The 18,209-nt window shown below is 47.6% G+C and overlaps 1 protein-coding gene across 4 annotated transcripts in view; it reads left to right on the forward strand.

The window, feature by feature from the left end:
* MKNK1 (MAP kinase interacting serine/threonine kinase 1) overlaps positions 1–17,886 on the forward strand; it is a 45,843-nt gene extending 27,957 nt beyond the window's left edge. For 2 of the 4 annotated variants that reach the window (XM_027537371.1, XM_027537372.1), the window contains 7 exons: positions 1,390–1,494; positions 6,972–7,027; positions 11,385–11,480; positions 12,990–13,184; positions 13,833–13,997; positions 15,188–15,231; positions 16,562–17,886. In XM_027537371.1, coding sequence (XP_027393172.1) covers positions 1,390–1,494; positions 6,972–7,027; positions 11,385–11,480; positions 12,990–13,184; positions 13,833–13,997; positions 15,188–15,231; positions 16,562–16,811 — 911 coding nt within the window. In that variant the 3' untranslated portion in view covers positions 16,812–17,886. The remainder of the gene's footprint in view (positions 1–1,389; positions 1,495–6,971; positions 7,028–11,384; positions 11,481–12,989; positions 13,185–13,832; positions 13,998–15,187; positions 15,232–16,561) is intronic. The other 2 variants (XM_027537373.1, XM_027537374.1) reach the window with 1 other exon arrangement.
* Positions 17,887–18,209: the final 323 nt, after the last annotated feature.

Below are 18,209 nucleotides of genomic sequence, written 5' to 3' on the forward strand. Positions count from 1 at the left end.
ATCTAACCTTTCCAAATGGTACTCTCTGTAATCTGTAAATAGGGGAAATGACAGCTCTTACTTCCTTGGAACACTGTCAAGATTAAATGAGATAATTCATGTGAAATGCTTAGCTCAGTGCCCAGTGGGCAGTAAAGCTTTAATAAATGTCAGCTGTTAATATTATTAAAATAATTGGGTGTCCTGGGGGCTATTGTAGACACGTACTCTTCACCTTCCCTTTTAACAAATTTGGAAACAAGACTTGAGCAAGCCCAAGACTTAACCTAGAGCCAGTTTTCTCAGAATGTTCCACAGTGTATTGGGATCCTTTGATTGTTTACTCTGGCAAGTGAAAGATCTTTCATCCTCTTCCCACTTCAAAAGCCAGAGATAATAAGTAAACATGTGCCATTTGTAGGACACAGAGCACCTTCAGGCCAGAAATTCTGGCTTCCAGTGGTGAGCACAGACCACATGGAACCAAGCCATATGCTCATGCCTGTGTGTGCCCCGCTTCACCCAGCGACACTAGCACTGTGAATTACCTGTTCTGAGATGCTTGATGCAGCCGGCTTCATCTGTAGCCATATCACTCAGAGCACAGCTCTGCTGAGGCCAGACTCAGTGGGTGAAAAAGAGTGATTGGTTGGCTCAGGGAATCCTATCCCCCAAGCAGTCAAACCACAAGTCCTGCTGAGGAGAGGTCTGCCCAGGCCCTGGGGCCAGACTTACTGGGCTCGAGTCCTGATGACGCCACCATTTACTGATACATGATCTGGAACAAGTTGCTTAACCTTCCTTGGCTTCAGGTTAGTGAGGATTACTCTGTTGTGTACATTTATGTCCAGTTGCAGTGAGGATAAGATAATCTATTTAAAAAATACCACATAATGCTTGGTACAGAGCAACTACTCAATAAATATTAGCCATTGCCAACAAAATAACAGCAACAATAATAATAATAAATGGGAAATTTCAGGCGAGAAAGCAGTTTTTTCCCTTTTTCTAGACCTTTACACAACCAGTAGAGGTGTGGCGTTTCCACCTGGAGGCCTGTGCTCTTGTTTGGACCTGAGCTCAGATGCAAGGGAGGAAAAGTTCCTCTAGAGAGGCCCCCAGCCCCGGGTCAAGTCACTTTTAGTTCTTTTCGATTTCAGAAGCCAGATCTGCTCCACATCTGCCCTTCTGCACTCATCATAGACAGGTGCAGAAGATAGCTGTCCAGTTCTGTTCAGTCCAGTTTTGTGCTGGTACCTGGTCTGTGCCAGATACCACGCTGGTGCTGGACATTCAGTGATGAGTAAGCCTGTGTCCCCACCTGAAACTTTTGAAAACGTGGCCTCTGAGAAGGTACTACTCTTACTAGAGCCTGAAAAGACAGCTCTCTCTGCCCCCTCTGCTCTTCAGGCTCCATCCTGGCCCATATCCAGAAGCAGAAGCACTTCAATGAGCGAGAAGCCAGCCGAGTGGTGCGGGATGTCGCTGCCGCCCTTGACTTCCTGCACACCAAGGGTGAGCCGGGCCTTGGCCTTAGTGCGTGGGTTGGGCTGGTTGCCTCTGAGGGCCAAGGGAGAGGGGCAGGCCAGGTACAAGGCTGGGAGCTGGTGCAGCTAGCAGGCACACCCAGGACGGTGAGGGGGCAGGCCAGGGTGGCTCCTACACTTCTGAGGGGATGGCAGGTGGTTGTGGAGCTATTATGCAGGCTAGGGGTGCAGGAGAAAGAGCAAGGAGGGGAAAAAACAGATTTCATGTTGAACAAGGGATGTCTGAGTGTGTGTATGTGAATGATCTTTTCCTTTACTAATGAAGAATACAAAAATCATGCATAATACAACCTAGATTCTAGGCTGAATATTTGGGTATTTTTCAGTCTAGTGTTTTAAAATATATCACCTGTGTCTCTCTTTTCAAAATTGGCATGGTAGTATATGTGTAGTTTTATATCTTGTTCACAATAAATGGGAAATGCATTTTTCTATTAACATGGTAAGTTGGAGGTATCTGTTGAACATTGATTGTGATAGTAAATAGCAGGCTACTATTGTTTGAATTACACTTAAGTGTATGGTTCCTTATCTAGAACTTTTGTAGTCAATTAAATATTTTTGCACAATATATCTTTTCACATTTCTGGAAATATATTTACTATCACATACATTTTAAAATTTGCCTAACAGCAGTACCATGGCAAAAATGAATTCTGGCTTCACCTTTTTTTTTTACCAACTATGTTCTCTCGCAGTAACAGTGGCTCCCTCCTAGAGCTGTGGTGAGAAATAAGAGAGATCATAATGACATCATCAACAGTAGCTAACACGTAGCACTTGTTATGTGCCAGGCACTGTCCTAGGTCTTTTATATATATATCGATTCATTTACATAATTGTATGTCTCTTGTGTGTGTATTGTACACATGTAACAGTGGAGCACAGTGCCTGGCACATAGTTCAGATCAGTTCAGTTCAGTCGCTCAGTCGTGTCCGACTCTTTGTGACCCCATGAATCGCAGCACGCCAGGCCTCCCTGTCCATCACCAACTCCCAGAGTTCACTCAGATTCACGTCCGTCGAGTCAGTGATGCCATCCAGCCATCTCATCCTCTGTTGTCCCCTTCTCCTCCTGCCCCAATCCCTCCCAGCATCAGAGTCCTTTCCAATGAGTCAACTCTTCGCATGAGGTGGCCAAAGTACTGGAGTTTCAGCTTTAGCATCATTACTTCCAAAGAAATCCCAGGGCTGATCTCCTTCAGAATGGACTGGTTGGATCTCCCTTCAGTCCAAGGGACTCTCAAGAGTCTTCTCCAACACCACACTTCAAAAGCATCAATTCTTCAGCCTTCTTCACAGTCCAACTCTCACATCCATACATGACCACAGGAAAAACCATAGCCTTGATTAGATGGACCTTTGTTGGCAAAGTAATGTCTCTGCTTTTGAATATGCTATCTAGGTTGGTCATAACTTTGCTTCCAAGGAGTAAGCGTCTTTTAATTTCATGGCTGCAGTCACCATCTGCAGTGATTTTGGAGCCCAAAAAAATAAAGTCTGACACTGTTTCCACTGTTTCCCCATCTATTTCCCATGAAGTGATGGGACTGGATGCCATGATCTTCGTTTTCTGAATGTTGAGCTTTAAGCCAACTTTTTCACTCTCCTCTTTCACTTTCATCAAGAGGCTTTTTAGTTCCTCTTCACTTTCTGCCATAAGGGTGGTGCCATCTGCATATCTGAGGTTATTGATATTTCTCCCAGCAATCTTGATTCCAGCTTGTGTTTCTTCCAGCCCAGCGTTTCTCATGATGTACTCTGCATAGAAGTTAAATAAGCAGGGTGACAATATACAGCCTTGACATACTCCTTTTCCTATTTGGAACTAGTCTGTTGTTCCATGTCCAGTTCTAACTGTTGCTTCCTGACCTGCATACACATTTCTCAGGAGGCAGGTCAGGTGGTCTGGTATTCCCATCTCTTTCAGAATTTTCCACAGTTTATTGTGATCTACACAGTCAAAGGCTTTGGCATAGTCAATAAAGCAGAAATAGATGTTTTTCTGGAACTCTTGCTTTTTCCATGATCCAGCAGATGTTGGCAATTTGATCTCTGGTTCCTCTGCCTTTTCTAAAACCAGCTTGAACATCAGGAAGTTCACAGTTCATGTATTGCTGAAGCCTGGCTTGGAGAATTTTGAGCATTACTTTACTAGCATGTGAGATGAGTGCAATTGTGCGGTAGTTTGAGCATTCTTTGGCATTGCCTTTCTTTGGGATTGGAATGAAAACTGACCTTTTCCAGTCCTGTGGCCACTGCTGAGTTTTCCAAATTTGCTGGCATATTGAGTGCAAAACTTTCACAGCATCATCTTTCAGGGTTTGAAATAGCTCAACTGGAATTCCATCACCTCTACTAGCTTTGTTCGTAGTGATGCTTTCTAAGGCCCACTTGACTTCACATTGTAGGATGTCTGGCTGTAGATGAGTGATTACACCATCATGATTATCTGGGTTGTGAAGATCTTTTTTGTACAGTTCGGTGTATTCTTGCCACCTCTTCTTAATATCTTCTGCTTCTGTTAGGTCCATACCATTTCTGTCCTTTATGGAGCCCATCTTTGCATGAAATGTTCCCTTGGTATCTCTACTTTTCTTGAAGAGATCTCTAGTCTTTCCCATTCTGTTGTTTTCCTCTATTTCTTTGCACTGATCACTGAGGAAGGCTTTCTTGTCTCTCCTTGCTGTTTTTTGGAACTCTGCATTCAGATGCTTATATCTTTCCTTTTCTCCTTTGCTTTTCGCTTCTCTTCTTTTCACAGCTATTTGTAAGGCCTCCCCAGACAGCCATTTTGCTTTTTTGGCACACAGTAGTTCTTCAAAAATATTTCCTCTACCCTCCACCCCCACCAGGCAGGCAGCATTTTTCCTCTTTATACTAATTCCTTAAAGAAAAGTATCCTGCCTTCTGGGGGTGGGGGTGGAGCGCATACTTTGAGGTTTAGTTCTGCTCCTTTCACTTCTGTGACAGTGGCCAGGCTCGTTGGTCAGCAGTGCTTAGGTCCACTTGCAGCCATGGTGCTCCTGCATCCTGCTTTGTGCCAGTGATACAGTGCAGCTGGTGAGGCGTGTGCAGGAGGGGAGGCTCACTGATCCACCTCACTTCCTCTGGGGCCTGAGGAAACTGCTCCATGCCCACGCTAGGGGCCTGACTTGCACATGGGATGAAAATTCCTAGAAGGGGGCATCCGTACTTTGCACAACATGATGAATAGCAGTAGTTCTGTTTCTGAAAGCTGGGATGCATGTACGTAACACCTGCCTGACAGAGATTTACAACTGCTCTCCAAGCAGCCTCGGTAGATTGCAAAACTGGGTCACGCTTTTTACAAGATCCATACCTTGGAGGGGGGTAAAGGTGATTTTATTTCTTATTTATTTATTTATTTTCACCAGAATGCACTACAGGGACCAGAGGCTGGTGGTGTCTTAGGAGTTCTGAAGTGAGCTGGTTAACATCTAGATGGCCAGCTGCCCATGTGACTAGAAGTTGGAGGGGATGAAAAACGATTTGCAGCTGAACTTGGCTGTTTTCTAAATAACTTCACACCTGAAAGATGAATTGGGCTAGAATGGGTCAGCCTGAAACAAGTTCCATACTGTTAAATACTGGACACAGTGCAGCTCAACCTCTGGGAAATGAACTGAAGCAGCTCGATGGCCGGTGTGCTCACCGAGGCAGGCCCATTATTATCGCCTGACTCTTAGTTCTCAGGCCGGGGGATGACGGGGCCACAGGCATCTATTTGAAGAGTAAGGCTCCATGTGTGGCTTGTGATCCTTCTGTGGGAGCACTTGCTGTAATGGAAAATATCTTTCACTTTTAGTGCAGCAAGCTGCAGCCTGGCTCAATTTGTGCAGCCTGGACTGAGTTGCTCTGGGTTCTCATTCAATTAGGTGACTGATGAAGTTACTTAGCCTGCTGGAGCTTAGGTTCTTCCTCCCTAGTGAAGAGCGTCCGGTGGGCTGGACCTCTTCCTCCTGCCAGTGAGCCAGAGGGCTGCCGGCGAAGTTGATCAGCAAGGGAGGTATAGTGAAGCAGAGTCTGCTGTTCTCCATTATTCCATGCATCCTCTGCTGCTTCCCAGTACTTCCAAGCAGTAGCTGTTGGACTTTTACTCTATTTTACGGCTCTTCTATCTTTGCACCATATACTCTGCAGGAGGAAAAAGGAATGGGAGATTTCTTAGTCCACCACTAAAATACCATGGCCATGAGTCTTTGTCAGTGTCTTTGGTTAGAATATGGTTTACCCTCAGATGCCTTGTTGGCCAAGTCAGCAGCTTTTAATGCCTCGTGTAAGCTGCTACCTGTAGTCTCCTTCAAGGAGGTCTAACCAAAATGCAGGGATTGTTGTTGTTTAGTCCCTAAGTCGCATCCTACTCCTTTTTGACCCCATGGGGACTAGCCCGCCAGGCTCCTTTGTCCACGGTCTTATTCAGGCAGGAATACTGGAGTGGGTTGTTGTTTCCTCTCCAGGGGAGATCTTCCCAATACAGGGATTGAACCCATGTCTGCTGTATTGGCTGCTGCTGCTGCTAAGTCGCTTCAGTCGTGTCCGACTCTGTGCAACCCCATAGATGGCAGCCCACCAGGCTCCCCCGTCCCTGGGATTCTCCAGGCAAGAACACCAGAGTGGGTTGCCATTTCCTTCTCCAATGCATGAAAGTGAAAAGTGAAAGTGAAGTTGCTCAGTCGGGCCCAACTCCTAGCGACCCCATGGACTCGAGCCCACCAGGCTCCTCCGTCCATGGGAATTTCCGGCAAGAGTACTGGAGTGGGGGCAGGCAGATTCTTTCCACTGAGCCACCAGGGAAGCCCAAAATACGGGGGAGGTTCTTAAGAACAGCACCCTTGGGCCAGAGCAGTCCTTGCTCACCTTCTGATAGGACTGTCTTCTACATGCAGAGCAAGTAAGAAGGGAGTCAGACAAGCTTTGGGAGATTTGTTAACTAACTCTCAATCCTCTGAATATTCAGGGAGTCCTACTGAAGGAATCTTTTTTTTTTTAAGTTGGCCACACAATAAGAAATGAGGTAAAGTAGTTCCAGCCCCCTGAGATGCTCTTAAACAAGACACTAATTATTTCTTCACTGCTGTTCCAAGCAGGGCTGTTTGGGGGGCTCTTTGCTCTGGTTCGTGTTAGGCTGCTTACTCAGGGTTGGCAGTGCAGTGCTGAGAGGTGGGCTAGCTGGGATTCATTTAGCCCTTCTTATCCCTGCCAGACTTCTAAAGCTTCTGCTTCAGAAGAACTTGCAGAATCAACTGGGCTTTCTGTTTGTGTCTCTGGTTATTTCTGACTCCTGTAGCTCGTTGATTTTTTAATGTACCATAATTGGGAATTAATCTGCGAACAACAGCATTTGGAAAAAATTAATTGTGTGTGGAATGTTTGATAATTGTGTGTATATGTTAACCATTTCTTTGTTCTTTGTCATTTCAGGCATTGCTCATCGTGATCTGAAGCCAGAAAATATACTGTGTGAATCTCCAGAAAAGGTACCTGGGGCCTGATTTGGGGTGTCACAGTTGACACAGACGCAGGGAAGCCATCCTTACTTTCAGTGTAAATCATCAGCGGCTCTCTCAGCCTCAGTTGAACTGACTGTTACAGACACGTGAGAGTCTTATCCTAATATGTAGTGTTTCTACGTCCCAGGCAGGGCTAGTCCTGGGCCCTTCTGTGTTCTTTATGAGCAAGTTGCCGTAAACCTAAGAATCTGTAAAATGTATGAGACCTGAACACAGTGATTGTTTTCTAGTCCACTGCACCTACGTTTAGAGCACTAGATGTGAGTCAAACAACAATTCGATCTTACATCAAGCAAATCTCGGCTTGTGAATGACGTTTATGTTACAGAATGTATGCCTGCTATCGTCTACCACTACAAGCTATAGTTAGGAAGCAAGTTCTTAAAAAGGGTTTCTGCTTCCATTTTTATTTCCAAAGGTACCCATTAAAAAGAAGACATTTATACTTGGTGTTGAACAAATGCAACCTATTCTTTTTAAGCTATTGGATTTATTTACCTATTTTTGGCTGTGCTGGCTCACGGCCTTGGTGGTTTGCTGTGTGTGGGCTTAGTTGCCCCACTGCATATGGGATCTTAGTTTCTGGACCAGGGATTGAACCCATGTTCATTTGCAGGCAGATTCTTAACCACTGGACCACCAAGGAAGTCCCCAAATGCAACCTATTTTAATCTTTATCTTAAGCTGTTACTAAATGGAAGTGTTTGCATTTCCATAAGCATATGTGAATTTGACAGATTCTTTGTTAGGAGAGTTTAAGCATGGGTTATTTTGATGGCCCACATTCCTCGCTCTGTGTGTATACATGTACATATTCACGATACACGTGTCTTGGAATGGATTCGGAGAGAGCTCATAAATAAGGAATGACTGTGAGGGAACATGTGAATCAGCCTGCTACTAGAATGCTTTTGTGGGAGATAGAAATAAATTCACTCAAATAAGAGCTTGTGGCTTCCTGTCCATTGCTCTGGCATAAAACTATAATTTATCATGATTATAATTATGGTTAATATTAATAATTATGTTTAACATTTTTTGAGTACTTACATTGCGCCAGGCACTTACACTTATTTCACCTAGTTTTTATAAAATCTCATGAGGTAGATACTATTATTTTCATTTTATGGAGATGAGGAAACTAAAGTTTAGATAGAGTAAGAAATTGCCCAAAGTCACTCAGTTGATAAGTAGCAGAAATTAAAACTTGGAGAAGAGAATGGCAACCCACTCCAATATTCTTGCCTGGAAAATTCAATGAACAGAGAAGCCTAGTGGGCTACAGTCTGTGGGGTCACAAAGAGTCAGACATGACTAAGCAACTAACACTTTCAGAGATTAAAGCTAAGGTAGTCTGATCCCGGACTCCACTGGTGCTCTGAACCACTCTGTCATAGCACCTCTGATTTACAGTGTACTTTCGTATCCTTTGTTTCATTTGATCTTCATAACACAGGTTTGTTGCCCCTTTTTATGGTTGAAAAATGAAAATTAAAAGAGACTAAGTGTCAAATGACATCATCAAGAAAGTGAAAAAGCAACCCACAAATGGGAGAAAATATTGCAAATCACATATCTGATAAGGATTTAATATCCAAAATATGTAAAGAACTTCTAAAACTCAACATCAAAAAGACAATGTAATTAAAAAATGAGCAAAGAACTTGAAAAGACATTTCTCCAAAGGAGGTATACAAATGGCCAGTAAGAAAAGATGTTCAACATCCTTAGTCATCAGTTCAGTTCAGTCACTCAGTTGTGTCCGACTCTTTGCAACCCCGTGAATCGCAGCACACCAGGCCTCCCTGTCCATCACCAACTCCCAAAGTTCACTCAAATTCATGTCCATCGAGTCAGTGATGCCATCCAGCCATCTCATCCTCTGTCGTCCCCTTCTCCTCCTGCCCCCAATCCCTCCCAGCATCAGGGTCTTTTCCAGTGAGTCAGCTCTTCGCATGAGGTGGCCAAAGTATTGGAGTTTCAGCTTCAGCATCAGTCCTTCCAATGAACACCCAGGCCTGATCTCCTTTAGGATGGACTGGTTGGATCTCCTTGCAGTCCAAAGGACTCTCAAGAGTCTTCTCCAACAGCACAGTTCAAAAGCATCAATTTTTGGCGCTCAGCTTTCTTCACAGTCCAACTCTCACATCCATTCATGACCACTGGAAAAACCATAGCCTTGACTAGACGGACCTTTGTTGGCAAAGTAACATCTCTGCTTTTCAGTATGTTGTCTAGGTTGGTCATAACTGTCCTTCCAAGGAGTAAGTGTCTTTTAATTTCATGGCTGCAGTCACCATCTGCAGTGATTTTGGAGCCCAAAAAAATAAAGACTGACACTGTTTCCACTGTTTCCCCATCTATTTCCCAGGAAGTGATGGGACCAGATGCCATGATCTTCATTTTCTGAATGTTGAGCTTTAAGCCAACTTTTTCACTCTCCTCTTTCACTTTCATCAAGAGGCTTTTTAGTTCCTCTTCACTTTCTGCCATAAGGGTGGTGTCATCTGCATATCTGAGGCTATTGATATTTCTCCCAGCAATCTTGATTCCAGCTTGTGCTTCTTCTAACCCTTAGTCATCAGGAAAATGCAAATCAAAACCACAGTGAGATACCACCTCACATCTACTAGGATGGTTATAATACAGAAAACAGAAAATAAAAAGTGTTGATGAGATGCCACCTAAGAGGTAAACAAAACCACTTAAGCCACCTCTCCTGCCTGACTCCTGGACACACCCCTACCTTCACCCCGTTAGGGAACAAGCTCACCATGCCCCTGGGGGTGAGTAAACAGGAGAATTTGTTGCTTGTTTTTGCTCCCCCTTGCTGCAGCAAGGACCCCCATAAAGCCTTACCTGATTTTGATGAGTATGTAGGGAAATTGGAACTCTTGCCCATTGCTGGTGAGAGTGTAAAATGGTGCAACCACTGTGAAAAAGTTTGGCAGTTCTTCAAAAAGCTAAGCATAGCATTACCGTAACACTCAGCAATTTCACACCTGTGTATATACCTAAAAGGGTTGAAAACAGAGACTTGAACACCAGTGTTCATAGCAGCACTAATCACAATAGCCAGAGCTGGAAACAATCCAAGTGCCCATCAACAGATGAATGGGTGAACAAAATGTGGTACATCCATACAATTGGAATATTGTTCACCTATAAAACGGAATGATATTCTGACACATGCTACCACTTGGATGAACCATCTGGACACAAAAGGACAAATTTTGTGTGATTCCATTTAATGAAATATCTGGAATAGGCAAATTCATAGAGACAGAAAGTAGGTTAGATGTTACTAAGGCTGGAGAGAGGGGGAATAATTTATTGCTTAATGTATACAGAGTTTCAGTTTGAAGTGATGTGAGGGTTTTGGAAAGACACTGGTAATGGTTGCACAACAGTATGAGTATAATTAATGCTACTGAATTGTAAACTTAAAAATAGTTAAAATTTATATTATATATATTGGGTTGGCCACGAAGTTCATTTGGGTTAAATGAACTTCGTGGCCAACCCAGTATTTTAACCACAAGAGAAACTAAGTGAAAAGGAAAAGGGGAAGGGTAGACTATAAGGGAGAGCCAAGGAAGGGAGGGAAGAAGGCATAGCAGGCAAATAGTGAGTGAGGACTGGCACTTTGACTCACCCACTGTGCTGCTTCCACCTCGCAGACCATTCCCACACCCTGTGTGTGCACAGCGGCCTCACGTGGCTGCAGAGATGATCTGTGCCGTTTGCCGTCTGAGGTGCAGTGTCCAGTCTAGGGGAGCTGGGCTGCTACATTGCTGCTGCCCAGAGTAACCAGCCCTCCTAGCCTGAGGGATTTCCTGGAACATAGAACTTTCAATGCTTAAATCAACAAAGCCCCAAGCAAGCAAAACCTGGTCAGTCACCCCAAGCCACCTGAAGTGGTCAAGGGTTTTGTGCAAAACTCCTTTGCCCTGCAGTGAATGAACTACAAGGGATAGTTCATACTTAGGGGATACATACTAAGTTCTCTTAACTTCTGAGTTGCAGCCTGCACTGTTGGCAGGAAGTCCATAGGTTTGCTCCTGTCTTCTAGCAAGTCCACAACAGTCTGACCCCAGGTGGTACACACATTTTCCCCTAGTCAGGAAATAAGGAAAGAGCACGGGGAAGAGGACACCTTAGGACAGACGCTCAGGTGATCTCTAGTTCACTCAAGGAGGGGAAAATGACCGCAGGTAAAGCTGGGCTCCAGTGTGGCGGCCGCATGACTGTACCCACACATGCTGTCTCCTCATGCTCTTTGGTTGCTCCTCTTTGTAACTTTGCTTCCTGCTCTCCTTCTCAGGTGTCTCCAGTGAAGATCTGTGACTTTGACTTGGGCAGTGGGGTGAAATTGAACAACTCCTGCACCCCCATAACCACACCAGAGCTGACTACTCCAGTATGTATGGCCGGGCACCTGTGCCCTCTCCTGAGCTCCTGTCCCCAAAGCTCTGGAGACAGACTGAGGGCTGGGGAAGGGAAACCAAGTGTATCTACTGCTACCTAAGTTGCTTAGCCTGACTTCTTGTCTTGATAACCACCCCCAATCCCCCACCCCTCCCCTACTCAATGAAACTGACATTGGACCTTTTAGTTTGGGATGGGTGCACTGCTAATGAGGAGACAAGTTGTATCTATAAGAACTGGCTGAGTCCTGACCCCTGTCCCAGGTGACAGGCACTACTCCCAGGCCCACCCTTTTGCTCATGGCGTGTGGACAGCTCCCATTCCCACCACAGAGTTGGGGCACATCCACTTTGTGGTGAGGATGAGGAATGTCTCTGTGGTGTGGTGAGAACTGAGAGGTCCAGACTCTCTGCACGTAAGCCTGGCCAAGTTATCCTGTTGCTTCTCTCACTTCCCATTTCCTCCCCAGATGGGCTGCTGGAAGCTATTTCTTCCTCAGACATGTCTTGTACATACTGGCTATACTCTAATTATTATATAGTTCTTTTGAGATCTGCATGCTTCATAAGTGAGTTTTCCTTATAATGTTTTTTTAAGACTTGTGATTAAATATGCCCGTGTCTCATCCTAAGCAACATTATTAGAGATGTTTCTGTATTAGCTTCTACCACACTGAGGTACCCTGTTTTCAAAGTCATTAACTCTAATTGCCAATAACAAAGAAAATGTCCTTTCTGCACTCACCATCTTCCCACCAAATTAGTTTTGTATGTTGGGAGTTGGGAGGAGGGTTGTCTCCCAGTGAGCCTGCAATAATGAAGAGGGGAGTAAAAGGAATTTATTTTGTTTTTATCAGCAGCTTTCTGTGCAAGGTTGGGAGGAAGGAATCCTGGTTTCTTGTCCTAGTTTGCTACTGATGTATTGAACAAACCCCCGTCCCATTCTAGTCCTTGGTTTCACCTCCGTAAATGGGAGACCTGAGGAGATTGGCTTTGTTCTAAGAGCTCTCCTAGCTTTGATGGTGTCTTAATTCTAAATTCTTACAGAATGCTCAAAGCTAGCAGGGAGGTTTGGCAGGACTTCACTTGAAGAAATCCTTGCTTTATGGAATTGGCCGTCTTCTGAGAGCTATGCTCCCGGGACATGGCAGTACCTGCTCACTGTGTGACTGTGTGCGGAGAGCCAGTGCAGGGAGAGATGCCTGGAGCTTCTTGACCAAGGGTCTCTGCATATTGCAGAAGGACCTGAGAAGATCATAGGGGTGACCTGGAACTAACCGGGCTGTGGATCATAGAGAATGCTAGGACTCAGGTGTCAAATGTCCAGTGACCCAGCTTTTCTAAGTGCCTTGGTGGCACCTAGCAAGCTCTCTGGCTGACTTTCCTGACAGCTTCTTCCTCTGCAACTCCATCCTCTCGCTCAAGTCCCATCACAGTCCTCTCCCTGGACTGAGCCCATCTCTTCTCTGCCATTCCCCCTTCCCCATGTCTGGCCCCCACAGTGCGGCTCTGCAGAGTACATGGCCCCCGAGGTGGTGGAGGTCTTCACGGACGAGGCCACTTTTTACGACAAGCGCTGTGACCTGTGGAGCCTGGGCGTGGTCCTCTACATCATGCTGAGCGGCTACCCGCCCTTTGTGGGTCACTGTGGGGCTGACTGTGGCTGGGACCGGGGAGAGGTCTGCACAGTGTGCCAGGTGAGCCCAGGGCCTGCTGCGGGGTCAGGGGTTGTGGGAGGCCAAGCAGGACAGGGCTCGGTGCTTGTGCCTGATCCGGAAGCAGGTGGATCGTGCCCTGTCCCTCTCTGGCCAAGGGCAGCCATCAGGTGAGATGGAGATAATCAGGCCCTTAGCCACTGAGCAGTTCAGGGGAGGTTGTTAGAGAAGATCACTCCTGAGCTGAGTGAGTCTTAGGGGCAGAGTCTGGCCCCAGGGGAGGAGAGGCACAAGATGCAAGTAGAAGGAACAAGACGATTGAAGACAGGAGGTTTGTAACAGCTGCATATGTTGAGGGAGGAGGAGGATGGATGATGGTGGGGGGAGAGGAGCCCAGGGATCTGGACGGAGGGCTGAGGAACTGGGCGCTATTCTCTGGTTGCTCGTTCCTCACTAGCCTCCCACCCGGCCGCCCAAGTAGTATAGCCATCGCACCCACCCAGCGTGTTCTGTGCAGTTTGACAATTCAGGGGAGGGGAGGGGCTGGGGAAGGAGCCCTGGCGGGAATTACCCGGGCCACCAGCTGCACCTGCAGCTGAGAGCGATTGGATCCGTATGATCAGACCATGACAGGTACACCCTGCCCACTCCCTGGCTGCTATGGCCTCAAGAGGAATCTTCTTTACCTAGAACAAGCTGTTTGAGAGCATCCAGAAAGGCAAGTATGAGTTTCCTGACAAGGACTGGGCTCACATCTCCAACGAGGCCAAAGACCTCATCTCCAAGCTCCTGGTCCGAGATGCGAAGCAGAGACTGAGCGCTGCCCAAGTTCTTCAGCACCCATGGGTGCAGGGGGTGAGTTACCCAGGGAGAGTGCATCCACCTCTTCAGGCCTGCAGCGAAACCATGAGGAAGCTCTCACATCCTGGTGGCTGACCTCAGCTGAGGGGAGTCGGATGGCAGCTTCATCCCCTGTGCATAGAGAACTGAACTGACCTCTGACCTCACCCCATGCTGACCCCTTACAGATATCACTGACTTGGACCTAACCTTGACCACACACTAAGCCCCTAGGTGACCCATGTGTCTCTGGAGAAGCCTCTAGGAGATTCACCACATGCTTCCCACCCTTGGCAGAGGCACACAGCCCAGGGAGCAGCCTGGCTGGGAGCACCGCCACTTACACAGAAGTGCCACTACCTGAGAGTGTGCAAAAGCAGGGCCTAGCCACCCTGCTTGCTGTGCAGCTGCACTTGGGGCTCATAACTTCTCCTCCTGGTGCTGGGGTCTGGCTGCAGCTTTCCTGAGAGGCACATGCTGCTGTTTTCCCCAAGGAAGGATCCAAGTTTTCACTCGAAAACATTGTTAAGCATCCTCCTCAGTTAATCATGATAGCAGACCCTGTCCCTCCAAGGGGTCTGCCAGACCTCCTGTGATCTTACTGTCTCGTTGGTCTGCCAGGCCCTTGACCCTGGGGCTGGTTGCCAGCCCCAGTTACAAGTGGGGACCCAATCCATGGGTCTCCAAGTGGCTAATTCCCAGCCACCCAAGAGCTGCTGTCTATACTGAGCATCTGCCACATGACACGCTCTGGCAGTAGTGGGAGGAGCAGGACCAGGGTCCTGTCTTCATGCTCTGATGGGGAGAGGGAACCAAGGGGACATGAGGATAGGATGGCAGATGCTTATCTAAAGTGCTCAGGGCACCACAGGACAAAGACCCACCTCTGCTTGGGACAGGGGTTGGGGGGCAGTAGGACAAGGTGAATGCCTCACGGGGATGTGACCTGGAGCTGGGGTCTCAGAGGGTGATTAGGACTTCACCAGGGAGAGAGAGAGAGAGGGCTCTCCATGCAGAGGCAGCTGGGTTGGGTGCTGTACCTTGCTTGCTGTCTCCTTGGAAGGTCTGACTCTGCCTGCATGCCTGGGCAAGTCCCTGTGCTGGGCCCGAAGCTCTAGTAAGCTGCCCCCTCTGCTGGCTTGGGTAGGGGCCGCACTTGAAAGAGGGGGCAGTGCTTACCCACACATCTGTCCTTCCCGTTCTAGCAAGCTCCAGAAAGGGGACTCCCCACGCCGCAAGTCCTCCAGAGGTAAATGCTCCTGTCACACTCAACTCCCTTCTTCATTTGGCTTTAACTTTTCCTTCAAGCTCTCAGCCATGCTGGGGCCAAGGTGGGGGACGTGGAGCCCATCTCTAAGCTCAGATGTCTGGCCTCCCTCTTCCCGCTTCTCTTCCTTGTCTCCCTCTACAGTAAATCTGCTCCCTCTCTTCTCTTCCACCTGGTTTGCCCTGCCCCAATATCTTTAATATCCCTCCCTAGGCTGTTTGCAGAAGAAAAACCTGTTTTGTGGATCCTCATGATTCGTAACTGGAAATCACTATTTACAGGCCAAAACACACCAAGGTTTCCTTCTACTGCAGGGGGTTGTTAAAAGTAGCAGAAATCCAGGGCCCTGTAAGGCAGAGGGACCAAGAGTCATATACACTACTAGACAGACAATAATAACAGCCACTGTATAAGAAATACCACCCACCAGGTTTTGTACTAAGGGCTTTGCATGTGTTGTATCCCATAAGCTTTACAATAAGTTTAAAAGAGGGATGTTCCTATTGCTCCCATTTTATAGATGAGAAAACTGAAGAATAGAAGTTAACTTAAGGGTGCAGTCCATAGGGCTGCAAAGAGTCAGACATGACTGAGCACACACGCATACACCCAGTAGCCTAGGGAGTGAGACTTTGAACCAGATCCGTTTGACACTAGTGCCTTTTAACACCAGATCGTGTTCCCAGTGAGCACTCCCTATTTCTCAAGAGCCAGGGCTAAAGACTCTGGGAGCCAACCTCCTGGCCAGTTTCTCAGAACTAAACAGGGAAGTCTTTCACTTTATAGTCACAAATCATTTGAATCCAACTTGGGTTCCTCCCTGACTCTGTAGAGCTGCATCAAGAATCTTTGAGGCTCCAAACCTCAGGTCCACCTTAGAATACTGATTCAGCAAACCCAGAGCCAGGTTCTGGGACTCAGACATAAAGGCATAGCCCCTGCTCTTGGAACCCCCTATCCTGACGGAGAGGGATGTATGTGGGTGAGTTTCATGTGCCGTGGCCCTTCCTCTGATGGAGCTGTGTGCAGAGCCCTGAGAGCTCAGAAGAGGGGGCTCTGGATAGAAGGGAGCGTTTGTCCCAGCTCTTAAGTCCAGAGACTGTCCTTGAGGCTCAAAGCCTCTCTAGTCCCAGTGAGTCAGATTCCAAACCCATGCAAGAATCTCTTTGGGAAGAGCAACCTGTGCCAGCTCGGAAAAGTCCAGTGGGAGCACAGAACCGCAGCAGCTGGGGCAGGTGTAGGGGAGCTGGCCAGCGGACCCCGCTGAACCCTGCCTCCCTCTGTTCCGTACTCCTCTCCCCCATCCCTGCAGGAATAGCAGCACAATGGACCTGACGCTCTTTGCGGCTGAGGCCATCGCCCTTAACCGCCAGCTGTCTCAGCACGAGGAGAACGAGCAGAACAAGCTGGCCGAGGAGTCCGAGGCGCTGGCTGAGGGCCTCTGCTCTGTGAAGCTCTCCCCTCCCTCCAAGTCTCGCCTGGCCCGACGGAGGGCGCTGGCCCAGGCAGGTCGCAGTGGAGATGCGCCACCTAGCCCGACACCCACAACACCAGCGCCCTGACCCACTCTGGGCCCCAGGCCTGCCAGGCCCTGCCACCCTGGAAACCTATGAGAGGCCTGCTGTGCAGCTCCGTCCAGGCCTTTTCCTCCATGAAGGCTCTCATCCTCCTGTCCCCAGAGTCCTCATGGAAAAAGCTTTTTCCAAAGTGGGGGAGGGTCGTCTTTGAAAAGGAAAGCAATCACTTGTCACTTTGCATAATGGCCTGCGGCAGGGACGTCTCTTCACTGGGCTCCTACCCACCTGCTCACCCACCCGTGGATGGAGGATCCAGCCCACTCTCACCGCCAGGCAGCTGTAGGGCTGGGGCTGCGGCCTTCAGGGAGCCAGCCTTGAGAAGCGTCCATTGACAGAGGCTCTTCCCTCTCACCGCACTGTCACCCGCTCTGGCGGTCCTTCCACCTTCCTGTGTCCTCCGGATGTCCTCCCCCATGGCTAAGCGAAGCCGTCCCCTCAATTCAGGAAGCCAGATCAGTCTTCCAGTCGATGGCGCAGAGAAGCACATAATCTTTCTTTGCTGTGACCGAAATGTGTCCCTCATTTATCATCATCCTTGTTTGGGGTTGCTGCTAAAGTCAGTATTATTTTGTTTTTAAAGATGCGGGGTTTTTTGTTTGTTTGTTTTTAACCACACTCTTCCAGCAGAGATGAGACTTTTAACTCCCACTATGAGCCCATGGACTTTCCAGAGCTCTTGGCATTCACCCTTCTCTCCTGAATGTCCATGCATTTGGAAGATCTTAATCAGCTATTTCTGTTACTCTTAACTGGTTTTAAGCTGTTCAGACAATGAGTGACTTAGAGACCAGTTTGCTGCTTCCTCCCTCGGGCTTGTTGCGGAGGGCAGTGCAGGTCTGGGGCAGTGAGGAGCTCTGTGCCTGATGTGGTGTGAGTTTGGAGGCTGCCCAGCCACCCTGGTTGGAGCCATGTGGTGTCCGCTGCTGGTGAGCACAGAGGCATATCCAGCATCAGATAGCTGAGCTGCTTAGTTACCCAAGAAAATTGATTTGCATATGTCATGTTTATACGGTGCAAGAACACATTGCACTTATTTTAATAAAACTGTTTTCAATTCTGGTGTCTTCCTGGTGGTCCTTTCTTCACCTGCAGTCCTGAAAAGGAGACAGACCTTCTGGAGAGGGGCTGAGTCTAGCCGAGGGGGTGGAGTGCCCCTTGTCAAGACGTCTAAATACAGCAGTTCATTGGATCCATGACACAAGGTGAAGGAGAGATCATTGCTTCTCTTTTTTAAGTGAGGAAATGAAATTCACCTACCATCTGTCAATCTCTTACTCTGTGCCAGGACCCAGAGAGAAGTAGGAAGCAGCCTCTGCCTTTTAGGATCTCCCATGAGGTGGAAGAGGCTGTGTCAGCAGCCTTCATGCAAGCTAACCTCAAAGA

This window comes from Bos indicus x Bos taurus, chromosome 3 (genome assembly GCF_003369695.1).
Source record: "Bos indicus x Bos taurus breed Angus x Brahman F1 hybrid chromosome 3, Bos_hybrid_MaternalHap_v2.0, whole genome shotgun sequence".
In the NCBI taxonomy this organism is placed as follows: domain Eukaryota; kingdom Metazoa; phylum Chordata; class Mammalia; order Artiodactyla; family Bovidae; genus Bos; species Bos indicus x Bos taurus.